Source organism: Schistocerca piceifrons, chromosome 2 (assembly GCF_021461385.2).
Source record: "Schistocerca piceifrons isolate TAMUIC-IGC-003096 chromosome 2, iqSchPice1.1, whole genome shotgun sequence".
In the NCBI taxonomy this organism is placed as follows: Eukaryota; Metazoa; Arthropoda; class Insecta; order Orthoptera; family Acrididae; genus Schistocerca; species Schistocerca piceifrons.
Window position 1 is genome coordinate 290,693,341 of NC_060139.1, and position 14,466 is coordinate 290,707,806.

General features: G+C 39.8%; 1 protein-coding gene across 1 annotated transcript in view; it reads right to left on the reverse strand.

Annotated features, from left to right (window-relative positions):
• Positions 1-14,010: 14,010 nt before the first annotated feature.
• Positions 14,011-14,466, reverse strand: part of LOC124777108 (39S ribosomal protein L10, mitochondrial) — a 36,728-nt gene continuing 36,272 nt past the window's right edge. Inside the window, exon 5 of the mRNA XM_047252391.1 lies at positions 14,011-14,376. Within this exon, the coding sequence (XP_047108347.1) occupies positions 14,168-14,376 (209 nt within the window). The 3' untranslated portion in view covers positions 14,011-14,167. The remainder of the gene's footprint in view (positions 14,377-14,466) is intronic.

A 14,466-nucleotide genomic window follows, 5' to 3' on the forward strand; every position in this document is an offset into this window, starting at 1 on the left:
GGGCACGGCCGACTTCCTTCCCCGTCCTTCCCTAAACCTCGCAGTTTGGTCTCTTCCCCCAAAACAATCCAACCCCTCTCGGCGTGTCCTGAAATTAATGTCCTACCCACTATCCTTCCCACAATGGTATTCCATGTCTATTGCACTTACTCAGTATCTTCGTCCATCTCTAGACAACCCCAGCTCCCAATCCCTTGCCTCATGTCCCTGTAATAGAACTAGATACAAGACCTGTCTCATACATCCTCCCACCACCGCCTACTCCAGGCCTGCCACAAACATTACCTATCCCATCAAAGGCAGGGCTACCTGTGAAACCAGTCATGTGATCTACAAGCAAAGCTGCAACCACCACTGTGCTGCATTGTATGTGGGCAAGACAACCAACAAGTGCCTGTCTGTATCAATGGCCACTGACAAACTGTGGCCAAGAAACAACTGGCGCTCATGTTGCTGAGCACGCTGCCCAGTGTCCTTTATTTCAACGGCTACTTCACAGCCTATGCCATTTGGATCCTTCCCACGATCAACAACTTTCTCTGAATTGTACAGGTCGGAACTCCCTGCATATATCCTACATTCCTGTAACCCTCCTGGCCTCAACCTTCATTAGTCATTGCTCTTGTCCTGATAGCCCCTTCCCTGTTCCTATTCCAGCACTACACAGCCCTCATTCCTCTAATGCACCATGTCTTTTTAGTTCTCTCCTTTTCCGCTATCCCCCGCCCACTGCCTAACCTCCTAACTGCCCTATTACCCCCCCCCCCCACCTGCAGGCTCCCAGTAGCACTTGTATCATGCTCCACCCCTATCTACCCTGCTATCCCTCCTCCCCGCCCCAGCCTCCTCCTTACCCCTAACATTGCCTCTTGCATAATGTGCTACTGCTCACAGTCTGGCTCTGGCTGCCAGAGACTGGTCGTGTGTGTGTGTGTGTGTGTGTGTGTGTGTAGACCATGCTGGTCGAAAGGTAACTTTCCGACAGTCTTTTTGTTGTGCCTTTCTGCGACTCAGCATCTCCAGTCTATGGTGAGAAGCAACTATCCTGTACATTATATTGTTAAAATACAATGACTTCTTTTACTTCAAATTTAGCATCTTCTCTAACTGATCTCTCATTTTTAAGGGGATTCTTATTGTTCAAGTAACATATTTCAGTTATTGTTTTTTCTCCAATGAATTTGTCTCTGACCATGCCACCCTACCACTTCAGTTTGTTCAGAAAACCTATTTTTTTTTTTCTTCAACCTTACTACTCTGTAACAATTTAATGCAAGCTATCTTCCAGAGCGAATCGTGCACAAACATTTGTACACCTCCCACTAGAAAGACCTTAGCCAGTCAAATCTATACCTCAAACTTTGTTTCATCCATTTCCAATTTTGTTTCACTCACAATCTGCAATCCTTCCATCCACTCATAATCTTCCAGGACAATTACTTATCTCTAATGCTGCCTTAACTCCCTTCTTACATCCACTAAATACTTCTTCCACTGTATCTGCATAGTTTATATACAGGAGCGGACAAAAATATGGACACTCCAAAAACAACACATTTTACCACACCTAATATGATGCACAAAAACTTTTAGCATATAAAACAGATCCCAGTCATCTCAGAATTAATACAGTCCTGTAATGTATGTTTCTCACGTGAATTTTATACTATTCTGTCTGCAAATTAGTGGCATGTTAGGTAATAATGGTGGATAGTGATTACATAGACCACAGAGGCTCAATAATACTGAGATCTGGTGAGTCTTGTGGCCAGGGAATATGCAACGGTTCATCCTTATGCTCACAGAGCCAGTCCTGGATGACAAGCTGTGTGAACAGGGGCCCTCTCATCTCAGAACACAGCATCACCACTGGGGAACAAACATTGTACCATGGGATGGACATGATCATCCAAAATGGTCATATAATCCTTGGCAGTAATGCGACATTTTAGAGAAACCATGGGGCCAATGGAATACTATGATGCAGCTGACCAAATCACCAAACTCTGCCAGTTTGTCTTGGAATGTAAATTCGGCTACAAGTTGAAACTGTATGAAACGAGAACCACCTGACCAAATGACTTTCTTCCACTGCTCTGCAGATCAGGCTTTTAGGGCTTTGGCACCACATTTTCCTGTTATGGGCATATGCATCACTGATGTGTGGGTTTGGAATACCAGCTCACCCTACAATTCCTAGCTTACAGAGCTCCCTTCATGTTGTTTTGCTGCGACAGGGTTTACAACTGCGAGATTCTGTTCTGCGGTGACTTTCGAAGCTGCCCTCTTATTTATCATTAAAATCCTCTCAATAACTGACTGTCCTGATCACTCAACACAAACTTTCATTTATTGTGACTTAGATTATACTTTTCAGTTTACCTTGTATGCAGTATAAAACTTTGATATGGCAGATCTTTAAATGTGAAACACTATGGCTACCTTGCTTACGGAAGCACTCACCATATGAACAACAGTTTTCCCTTGTTTGAATTCACTTAGTCTCGACAACACATCCACAACTACCGAGACCACTGTTCTGATCATGACTGACACTTGCCACGTGCTGAGTATATTGCACAGGTGCCATTCATAGTAAAATATGAGGGCATAACTTTTCAGCATATCTCAAAAATTTTTATATGAAAACTCTTAGAGCTCATTAAATAAAACAAGTGTTAGTAACATTTCTCAACTATTCTTAATTACCCAGTGACATAAATAAAGTTGTTGGGCATTGTCACCAACGTGGAAATTTTGGACACGATGTACGTGATATGGGTATCGGTTTTCCGCATATAATGTTTCCCATACATGTGTCTGTGGGACATTCATACACAGGGTCATCCTTCGTATGCTCGTGCTTGAACTTCGCTCAACACTTGTGATAATTTCTTCCTGTTCTTGCAAAGTTTGTCGACGTGCACGCTCGGACAATAAATGTCTACTTGGAAGAGAGCCTGCTGCACGCAAAGTGATAAACACTATGGTAAACACCATGCAATCAGGTAATTGTCGAGTTGGAAAGTGCCTATGGTATTCTTCTCTTGCAGTAGTAGCACTACCTTCGCAAAAACCATAAACATACACCATATCTGTGTATTCCTCATTACTGTAGATGTGTGGCATTGTTAGCAGGGCTTGTATGAACACAGTTAACACCATACACTACACAGCTAACCGATCCGTTGCCAGTACACTAACAATGCAGCTTACACGGCACAACTGCACAAACAACAGGTGATTATACTATGTATGTGACATGACCATAATACGTCGTAGGTTGCATAGCGTAAACAGGGCATGTACCCGTGCACTGTTTGCAAGAAAATCACGTTATGGTCCAGTTGTATTGCATATACATTCATTTTGTGCACATCAGTTTTGCAGAGTTAAAGCTCCTTTCAATGCCCATACCTCCTTAATGAAGCATTTGCGGACCTATGTTCATATAACATTTTTTGTTCAGAATTACTTATACTATCACTGTTTAAAATATTGATCTTTCCTCACCAAACATCCTGTATATAGGTGTGTCTTAATTGTGCCTGTCTGCAACTGGATGTGTCTTCTTAACAGTAAGCAGCAATCTATCTTTTCCTACATTGTTGTAACTTTAGTCAAACCCTCTCCCTTTCCCTCTCATGTTTCCCTTCACTACTTACTTGTACTTCCGTGATGCCCCACTGAAGTGTTCTATCAAACAGTCACTTCTTTTGATTATGCCATAAATTTATTTTCTCCCCAATATGAGCAGATACTACTTCATCAATTTCTCATTTTATCCATGTAATCTTCAGATTCTCCTGTAGTACCAGCATTCCAGAAGCTTCTGACCCTCCCCCCCCCCCCCCCCCCCCCCCCCCTGCTCCCAGATTTTGAACTGTGACGTGATTGACACAGTCAAGACAGATATCTTCTACAGAAAAGACTTTCTAACATTTACATTTGTAATTGATGGATTGATGGTAACAGATTCCTGTTTTCAAGACATGTCTAGCTCCCTATTACCACTATGCATTTTACACCATACCTACTTCTGCAACCATCATTTATTTTGCTGCCCAAATAGCAAAAGTAGTCTACTTTCAGTCTCTTATTCCCTAATTTGATGCCCTTAGCATCACATGATTTGCTTGCATTCCATTACTCTACATCTACATTTATACTCCGCAAGCCACCCAACGGTGTGTGGCGGAGGGCACTTTACGTGCCACTGTAATCACCTCCCTTTCCTGTTCCAGTCGCGTATGGTTCATGGGAAGAACGACTGCCAGAAAGCCTCTGGGCACACTCGAATCTCTCTAATTTTATATTTGTGATCTCCTCGGGAGGTATAAGTAGGGGGAAGCAATATATTCGATACCTCATCCAGAAACGCACCCTCTCGGAACCTGGACAGCAAGCTACACCGCGATGTAGAGCACCTCTCTTGCAGAGTATGCCACTTGAGTTTGCTAAACATCTCCGTAACGCTATCACGCTTATCAAATAGCCCTGTGACAAAACGCGCTGCTCTTCTCTATCTCCTCTGCCAACCCGACCTGGTACGGATCCCACACTGATGAGCAATACTCAAGTATAGGTCGAATGAGTGTTCTGTAAGCCACCTCCTTTGTTGATGGACTACATTTTCTAAGGACTCACCCAATGAATCTCAACCTGGCACCTGCCTTACCAACAATTAATTTTATATGATCATTCCACTTCAAATCATTCTGTATGCATACTCCCAGATATTTTACAGAAGTAACTGTTACCAGTGTTTGTTCCGCTATCATATAATCATACAATAAAGGATCCTTCTTTCTATGTACTTGCAATACATTACATTTGTCTATGTTAAGGGTCAGTTGCCACTCCCTGCACAACGTGCCTATCCACTGCAGATCTTCCTGCATTTCGCTGCAATTTTCTAATGCTGCAACTTCTCTGTATACTACAGCATCATCCGTGAAAAGCTGCATGGAACTTCCGACACCATCTACTAGGTTATTTATATATACTGTGAAAAGCAATGGTCCCATTGCTTCCATACATACTCTTCACTGACAATGCCGTTTTCACGACATGGAATAAACAACACGCGCAATAAACATCAATGGTCACAGGGAAATACACAAGCTTCAATATATAGCAATTTCCAAGTTTATTTTGCCATAAATGTTTGGCGTGGCGTGATCGGTAACCTTTTGATAGGTCCATTTATTATCAATTTTAAGGGAGAGAGGTACCTGCATTTTTTGGAAAATTCATTTGTGGAACTATTGGAAGACGTTCCTTTAGCCAAGCGAACTGGAATGTACTTTTAACATGTTGGTGCCACTCCACATGTACCTTATGTGTGAGGGACCATCTCAACCGCACCTACCCTAATCGCTGGATTGGCCATTGCGGTGCTATTAACCGGCGTCCTAGATCATCTGACCTTACACCTTTAGATTTCTGCTTATGAGGTTGGATAAAATCAGAGGTGCACAAAGTGAACGTAAATACATGAGATGAACTGCTTCGTCGCATCATGGATGCTGTTGAATTGATCAGGAACCAACAACAGGCAACTGAACAATTTCATTATAATTTCAAGCAACACATCATCTTATCGTTAGAGCGCAAAAGTGCATTGACGTTCATAGTGGTATGTTTGAACCTGCTCTGTGAACTGTACAACAGGTGTTGGCCATAGCCTTCATCAGTAAAAAACACACACAATCGACCACCAACTGCAGCATTTTGACCCGGAATGCCTTCCTAGCTGGAGTTTCCATTGTTGTTAAGACTAGAGTAAGTAGGTCAAGTGGATGTAGGTTGTGGTCATTTTATATCAGTCAACATATTTTGTGTAATGCTTGGTTTAATTTGTGCTGCTCCCAGATTTTGAACTGTGACGTGATTGACACAGTCAAGACAGATATCTTCTACAGAAAAGACTTTCTAACATTTACATTTGTAATTGATGGATTGATGGTAACAGATTCCTGTTTTCAAGACATGTCTAGCTCCCTATTACCACTATGCATTTTACACCATACCTACTTCTGCAACCATCATTTATTTTGCTGCCCAAATAGCAAAAGTAGTCTACTTTCAGTCTCTTATTCCCTAATTTGATGCCCTTAGCATCACATGATTTGCTTGCATTCCATTACTCTACATCTACATTTATACTCCGCAAGCCACCCAACGGTGTGTGGCGGAGGGCACTTTACGTGCCACTGTAATCACCTCCCTTTCCTGTTCCAGTCGCGTATGGTTCATGGGAAGAACGACTGCCAGAAAGCCTCTGGGCACACTCGAATCTCTCTAATTTTATATTTGTGATCTCCTCGGGAGGTATAAGTAGGGGGAAGCAATATATTCGATACCTCATCCAGAAACGCACCCTCTCGGAACCTGGACAGCAAGCTACACCGCGATGTAGAGCACCTCTCTTGCAGAGTATGCCACTTGAGTTTGCTAAACATCTCCGTAACGCTATCACGCTTATCAAATAGCCCTGTGACAAAACGCGCTGCTCTTCTCTATCTCCTCTGCCAACCCGACCTGGTACGGATCCCACACTGATGAGCAATACTCAAGTATAGGTCGAATGAGTGTTCTGTAAGCCACCTCCTTTGTTGATGGACTACATTTTCTAAGGACTCACCCAATGAATCTCAACCTGGCACCTGCCTTACCCACAATTAATTTTATATGATCATTCCACTTCAAATCATTCTGTATGCATACTCCCAGATATTTTACAGAAGTAACTGTTACCAGTGTTTGTTCCGCTATCATATAATCATACAATAAAGGATCCTTCTTTCTATGTACTTGCAATACATTACATTTGTCTATGTTAAGGGTCAGTTGCCACTCCCTGCACAACGTGCCTATCCACTGCAGATCTTCCTGCATTTCGCTGCAATTTTCTAATGCTGCAACTTCTCTGTATACTACAGCATCATCCGTGAAAAGCTGCATGGAACTTCCGACACCATCTACTAGGTTATTTATATATACTGTGAAAAGCAATGGTCCCATAACACTCCCCTGTGGCACGCCAGAGGTTACTCTAACGTCTGTAGACGTCTCTCCATTGAGAACAACATGCTGTGTTCTGTTTGCTAAAAACTCTTCAATCAAGCCACACAGCTGGTCTGATATTCCGTAGGCTCTTACTTTGTCTATCAGGCAACAGTGCGGAACTGTATCAAACGCGTTCCGGAAGTCAAGGAAAATGGCATCTACCTAGGAACCTGTATCTAATATTTTCTGGGTCTCATGAACAAATACAGCGAGTTGGGTCTCACACGATTGCTGTTTCCGGAATCCATGTTGATTCCTACAGAGTAGATTCTGGGTTTCCAGAAATGACATGATACACAATCAAAAAACATGTTCTAAAATTCTACAATAGATCGATGTCAGAGATATAGGCCTACAGTTTTGCGCATCTGCTCGACAACCCTTCTTGAAAACTGGACCTACCTGTGCTCTTTTCCAATCATTTGGAACCTTCCGTTCCTCTAGAGACTTGCGGTACACAGCTATTGTAAGGGGGGGGGGGGGGGGGGGCAAGTTCTTTCGCGTACTCCGTGTAGAATCGAATTGCTATCCTGTCAGGTCCCGTGGACTTTCCTCTGTTGAGTGATTTCAGTTGCTTTTCTATTCCTTGGACACTTATTTTGATGTCAGCCATTTTTTCGTTCATGCGAAGATTTAGAGAAGGAACTGCAGTGCAGTCTTCCTCTGTGAAACAGCTTTGGAAAAAAGGTGTTTAGTATTTCATCTTTACGCATGTCATCCTCTGTTTCAAATCTTGTTAATGTTCACCTTATAACTTTTTGCAGGACACCATACATTCCGATCAACTGTTCTTTGAAGTCCTTTGCTGTCTTTCACACAATTACAATGTTACTGACAAACCTCAAAAGTGTTATATCTTCTCCCTAATCTTCAGTTCCCTTCCCAAATTTTTTCCATTTTTTGTTTTCTCAGTATAAAGATTGAATAACTACTGTTTCCCTTTGACTCTTAAAATTACAGTCTAGTTTCTGTGTGAGTTGTATGTAACCTTTCTTTCCATGTATTTTATTCCTGTTACCTTCAGAATTTTAAAGCGTGTGTTCGAGTGTAAATAATAAAAAGTTTAGTTGAAATGTGGGTATTACCATGTATATCCTGAAAGCAAACTGGTCTTCCCTGAAGTTTTTTTATTAATTTTTCCAGTTATTTGTCAGTAGCTTGCAACTGTGAGTCATTAGGCTGATGTTTCAGTAATATTTTCACCTATCAGTATCTACCTTCATTGGAAAAAGAATTACTGTATTCTTTTTGAAGTTTGGGGTTATTCTGTCTGCCTGATAGATCTCACATGCCTAGAAGAATAATTGTTATTGTAGATGGCTCTCTCAAGGATCTCAATTCCGACCAACTTTCAGCTTTCCCTTCATTGTGTCATTCTAGTTTGCAATCAGAGCTAATGTTCATACTGCTACCTTTCTTATCCAAAGCGCTCTTTAATTTCTCTATATGCAACATTGATGTCTCCCATACTCATGCATGATTCTATTCCCTGGCATTTCTCCTGTAGCTATTCCTGCTTTGCATAGTTGCACTTTTATCAGTCTCATTTTTAAAGGTCTATATTCTTCTTTTCTGGCTCCATTTTTGTATATTTGTCCTTTTATCAATTCTTTTGGCTATTTAATTCTCTAATTCCTTCACTATTTCAATCTCAAAGCTATCCACTCATCTTCTATTATATCCCTTTTCCACATTTGTCAATTGTTGCTTAATACTCCCTTCGAAACTCTCAACAACCTATGGTTCTTTCAATTTATGCAGGTCTCAGCTTCTTAATTTCCTAACTTCCTACAATTTCTTCAGTTCACAACCAATACATTATGGTCAGAACCCATACCTGCAGCTGGAAATGTTTTGCAGTTTAAAACTTGGTTTGCAAATTTCTGTATTACCATTACATCATCTATCTGAAACCTTCTGGTGTCTGCAAGTCTCTCCATGAATACAACCATCTTTCTCTTAAGCCATGTGTTACACACAATTAAATTATGCTCTGTGGGAAATTTTGGCATGCTGCCTCCCTTTTATTCATTTCCCCCAGTCCATATTCACCTAACGTTTTTCTTTCTTGTTCTTTTCATACTCTTCTGCCACAAACAAATTTCTGTCTCTCAAAGTATGTGAAAAAAAAGGGTGTGACAAGATAAAAGAAATTATTCTATTTCTTCATCGTCAGTGGAGGTAATGGGCATATAAACTTTTACTTCTTTGGGGTGTTGGTTTTTTTTTAAATGGCTTTGCTACAATAATGTGTTCACTAGCTTACTGACGTTCATATTTTCTTGTACATCATTAGGCATACTCCATCATTACCCCTGCCTGATTTTGTGTTATTAATGCTATAGTCACCTGCCAGAAGTCGTGTTCTTCCTGTCACAACACTTCACTATTTCTCAATATATTTATAGTCTGTCTGTAAACTCAAGAGTGAGCAGCGCTTTTGGTGGGGGAATTGGCCTTTCCCGGAAGAAACCTGCCACTGGCCTATAGGGCAACCCAAAATCAGTTGCCCGTTACCTATCTAGCAGTCTACTTCGGCGTGCAGTCATATACGTCGTTTCTGTTCGTGGGATCTTAGTTGCCAATCTCAGTCGGTTGACTCTGTGTACTCACTGATATACTTCAGTATCCGGAAGTGACGGATAATCGCCCTGCATTTGCAAGAAAATGTGCAGAATACGAAGAAGATACTTGCGCAGAACGAGAGTTCGATCGTCTCTAACGTTATTACACCTTGTGTTTAAAGGTGGCTACACAAAAAGAACGGTTGGCTAATATTACCAGTCCCAATCAAAGGGCTGCAGTTTATGCAAACATCAGCCTCGCCAAAATAGGACGCATAAGGAAGGTACGCGAAAACAAGGCGCTTGGTTTACTGGAATCGCCGCGAAGGAAAACTAATAATTTAGGGAGGAAACCCATTGTTATAGACAGTTTCACAAAATCGGTCATTCGACAAACGATGGAGGACTTTTACATCAACCGAAAAATAATGCCCACATTACGGAAATTACTCACTGGCGTGAAACAAAAAATACATTTTCGTTGCAGAAAGATGTTTTACACAAGACATTGCGTGAAATCGGATTTACCTGGAAATACTATTCAGACATGTTTACGAAGACAATGACAAAAAAAGCAGTGTGAATCGAACTAATACAACACACGTAATTATAAATTTCTGGTTACTTTTTAAGCACTCTTCGTGTTGCAAGAATTGTTAAGTTTTAAGACAGCCCTTCAAAGAAAACTTCTACCTTTTAGTAGAAACACAAAGTAAGAACAAGCCTTAAATTCTACAGACTGATGCACTATATCTGGTTCGTCTTACGAATAGAGGAACATACATTCATATGAACAGGCATTCGGTTCTATGTTTGTAGTAGAATCCTGACTTCCGTTCTTACGTTAATATTATTTACTCTATAATGTTTTGTTTTCCTTATAATCTTAACACATTTGTCTAAAAATAAACGCAGACGGGACGTATCTGCACACGGCATCATCACAGATTTAAAGCGTGCATCGCGGCAAAGACTGTACTACGTTGTGGAACAGCCTGTAGAAGCGCCGTGTGACGTAGCAGGATAGGCAGAGTGGGGACTCGCGCGCTCACTCTTCAGTTTACCGACAGACTATAACAACACATTTATGATTGTGATTACATTCATAAAACCGAGAAGTTTCTTGCAGATAGTTACATAGTTGAGGTCAAGAGAAACCTGTGAACAAATTTCAGTCAGATATAACGAAAGAAATTGAGAAAAGTTTATTTATTTTCCCAGATGTAAAAGAAAAACGCAGATTAAAAATGATGAATCTGTCCATTCCTGTGCTTTGTTCGCAAATTAAAGTATGCAAGAAAGGGGAACTGATTCAGCAGATTGTTAATATGTCATGTCCTCATTACAAATTGAACCGGGAGTGCAACAAGAAACTACAAGCAGCATATACTTACAGAAAATCATTTAATGTCAGGAATAGTTATGAATTTGCAAATGAGATGAATGATGTACCAATCCCAGCTGGAGCTACATGGGCTTCTTTTGACACTGTTAACTTATATACCAACATCCCAATAAACGATATGTTGGAAATTATAAGAAAGAACTTGCTAACATATAAGAAGATTAGTCAAGGAGAAATAGTAGAACTTTTGGAAGTTTTAGAACTTGTGTTGTCACTAAATAATTTTAAATTTAACAACAAGATTTTTTATCAGAAGGACAGACTCACAATGGACAACAGTGTGTCTGGTCTTTATCTGAGATATTTGTAAATGGGCTAGAAAATAAGTTTTTGAAATAAATCCTGACATCTGCGAAAAATTGTCTATTACAGACGATATGTAGACAATGTCATACTACTGTACAAAGGTGACGAAAGTGATATAAGCAAGATAGCGGAAAGAATAGGTGGGATGCATGAAAAAATTAAATACACAAAGGAATTTGAATAAGGAAGTATAAGTTTTTTGGATCTTTGGTTAACTAAAAGAGATGGAAGACATAAGATTAGCATATTTAGAAAGGCAACAACCACTGACACTATTATAAAAGCGAAATCCTGTCACCCCAGGAAGCATAAATGGGCATACTTCAGGGCTATGATCAACAGGATGCTAAAGCTGCCACTTACTCCTAATGACGAGGTGGAAGAATTAAGCATGATTAGACAAGTAGGTAAGACAAATGGATATAAAGAGCGTGATGTAATAAAACTTTATTACAAACTAAAATCAAAAATATGTGACAGGAAGGGGTCAATAGAACCAGAGACCAAGAAGTTTGTTGCTATGACATACAATGGCGCGTTTTCCGACAGAATTGTGCAGACCTTCAGAAAAACAAAAATAAAAATTGGGTTTCAAATGAAAGGTACAATTGGTTGTAAGCTATGGCATAACGTTGACAATGACGGCGATAAATATATGGGGTCTGGTCTTTATAAGATCAGCTGCCAAGATTGTGTCAGTTTTTATATTGATCAGACAAGAAGGAATTTCCAGACTCGTTTTAGAGAACATACATGTAATAAGAACAAGAGCGCTTTCGGTACACATTTAGACAGAGAAAGGCATTCAGTAGGAAGCATAGACAATAATATTAAAGTGTTGCATACAACGCCAAAGGGACAGTTACTGGACTTACTTGAAATGGAGATTTATGTGCACAGGAAACAACAACCGGAATTACTGCTGAATGAACAGAATGAATTCAATCTAATTTTTGGTACATTCAGAGACCTACTAGTTTGAGTAGCATAGAGCACCCCAGTGGATTGGCGTGCGCTGGCTGCTGCTGACGAGGAGACTGGGCCTTCCTCCGTAAACTTCACCACAGGAAAACAAGGATACCACGACATGTCGCCAAAGAGACCACACACTGGATATAATATCAACTACTGATTTTTTGACTTTAATGTATAGTTACTACTTTATTAACTGTACTACAATTAAGTTTATGGTAACTGATCCGTCAGGCTGGAAGATTTTTTAGATTTTTTATTTTGTTGTTACGCTTTTTATACTAGCTTTTACATAAGTTGTATTGTTTACCTAGTCAGGCTAGCGGCTTTATTATATTAGTATTTGTACTTTTTATGGTATTTTAAGTATGAATCTAATCTCACATCAATATACGTTTTATTGTCAGATGCTTGTTTTGTCATGGTAAGCAATTTTTTAAAAAAAAAAAAAAAAAAAAAAATAACTAAAGGCTGTGCAAACCACAATTTAATCATCACATTGGCGACACTGGTTTAGTATGCGCTCTAGCTAAAGTGCCTCTGGTGGCATTAGTTTCTTGTATAAATACCAGACGCAACCTGAGTGGTACCAGCACGTACCATGTAATCACCTGTTTAACTTGACGATGACTTACATGCGAATATTTTATTCGTGTGCTGTATACATGGCTGTAAACATTTTATACTTTTATATTTGGACTTGTTAGATTTAACATGAACTAACTGAACCTGTCACTTACACAATACTTATGTTTGTAACAGTTCTGAAGTAACACACTGACTGCCAGTCTTCGTGATGGATGTTTCACTGCCAGGCCAGGCACATGGTGTTAGGTGTGGCCAATGGTGGCCACACAGAAGTCATCAAGTTAGCTTCAACCTATCCATTTTTTAAAAATTCTCTAACCTGGCGAAGGAGTTACAGGATTTAACATTCAATGCTCCAACCTGTAGATTGCTAGTTTTATGTAAATACATAAAATTGCAATAAGTCACTTTTTTGAAATAGTTATTCATTCCACGAACCGGTTTTCGAACCTTTTCAGGCTCAACTTCTAATGGTGTACAGGAAGTTACATAGCTATTTCAAGCATACTGCTGGTTGCTGGCTCTGTGACAAGAAGACGCAACATCATGGAGTGGAATTGATAGTCCTACTTGTGTGTGCTCTTTTGACTCCAACCAGACTGACATCTGATTCAGATGACTAAATGATAATGAAAATATTAAGCAGATGAAATGAGTTGTCAATCTGGTTTGGTACCAATAAAATAATGTATTTCGTAAACTAGTCTGCCTCTGTACTGCTATGGAAACAGGTAATGTGTATTTTGATGTCTACTAGGAATGACAATGGTTGGCTACAAAATTTAAATGCACAGATATGAAAATGTACATCCGATTGGCCTTGCAGTCTAATCATAGTGTACATTTTGCAACATCAACTTATGACATATGGACTACCTGTTTAATGTGATTTTAAGAGAGTAATGAAGTCAACCTTTCAAAAGAAATAAAAAAATAGTCTAGGAGATTATTTTCCAAGCTTTTAAGATCTTTCCAGAATGAAATTTTCACTCTGCAGCAGAGTGTGCGCTAATATGAAACTTCCTGACAGATTAAAACTGATGCTGCACCAAAAGAAATTTGCTGTAGCAACCTATTAAAACAGAAAATAACACAGTTACACAATAGAGTTTAAAGGTGTAATACACAGTGTCATTGTTTTGATAGATCATATATACACTACATCTTACAACTGTGTTCAACAAAATTCCTCTTCTTTCACAACTCAACAATACTTAATGAATGAGCTGCAGTTACAGTCCAAGTAATCTACATCACTTTCTCAGGTTTCTTCTGGTTTCTGGAGCAGTTCTGCATGTTTCTGCAAGTGGCTGACGAGTGTTCTTTGGTGGTGTGTGATGTTACTCAAGACTTGGCTTACAGCAGAATTTAGTGTTGCAACAAGACCAGCTCGAGCCGTTGTCAAATCTGGCAAATTACTGTACATAACAATTTCATTTCTACTCAGAAGGCGATCTTCGGCAATGCAAGCTGTAAAATAATCATATAATTAATGTAAATAAACAGGCTTTAAAGCCAAAACAAGATAAAGCAAAGTGGGTAATGTTTCACATAATTTAT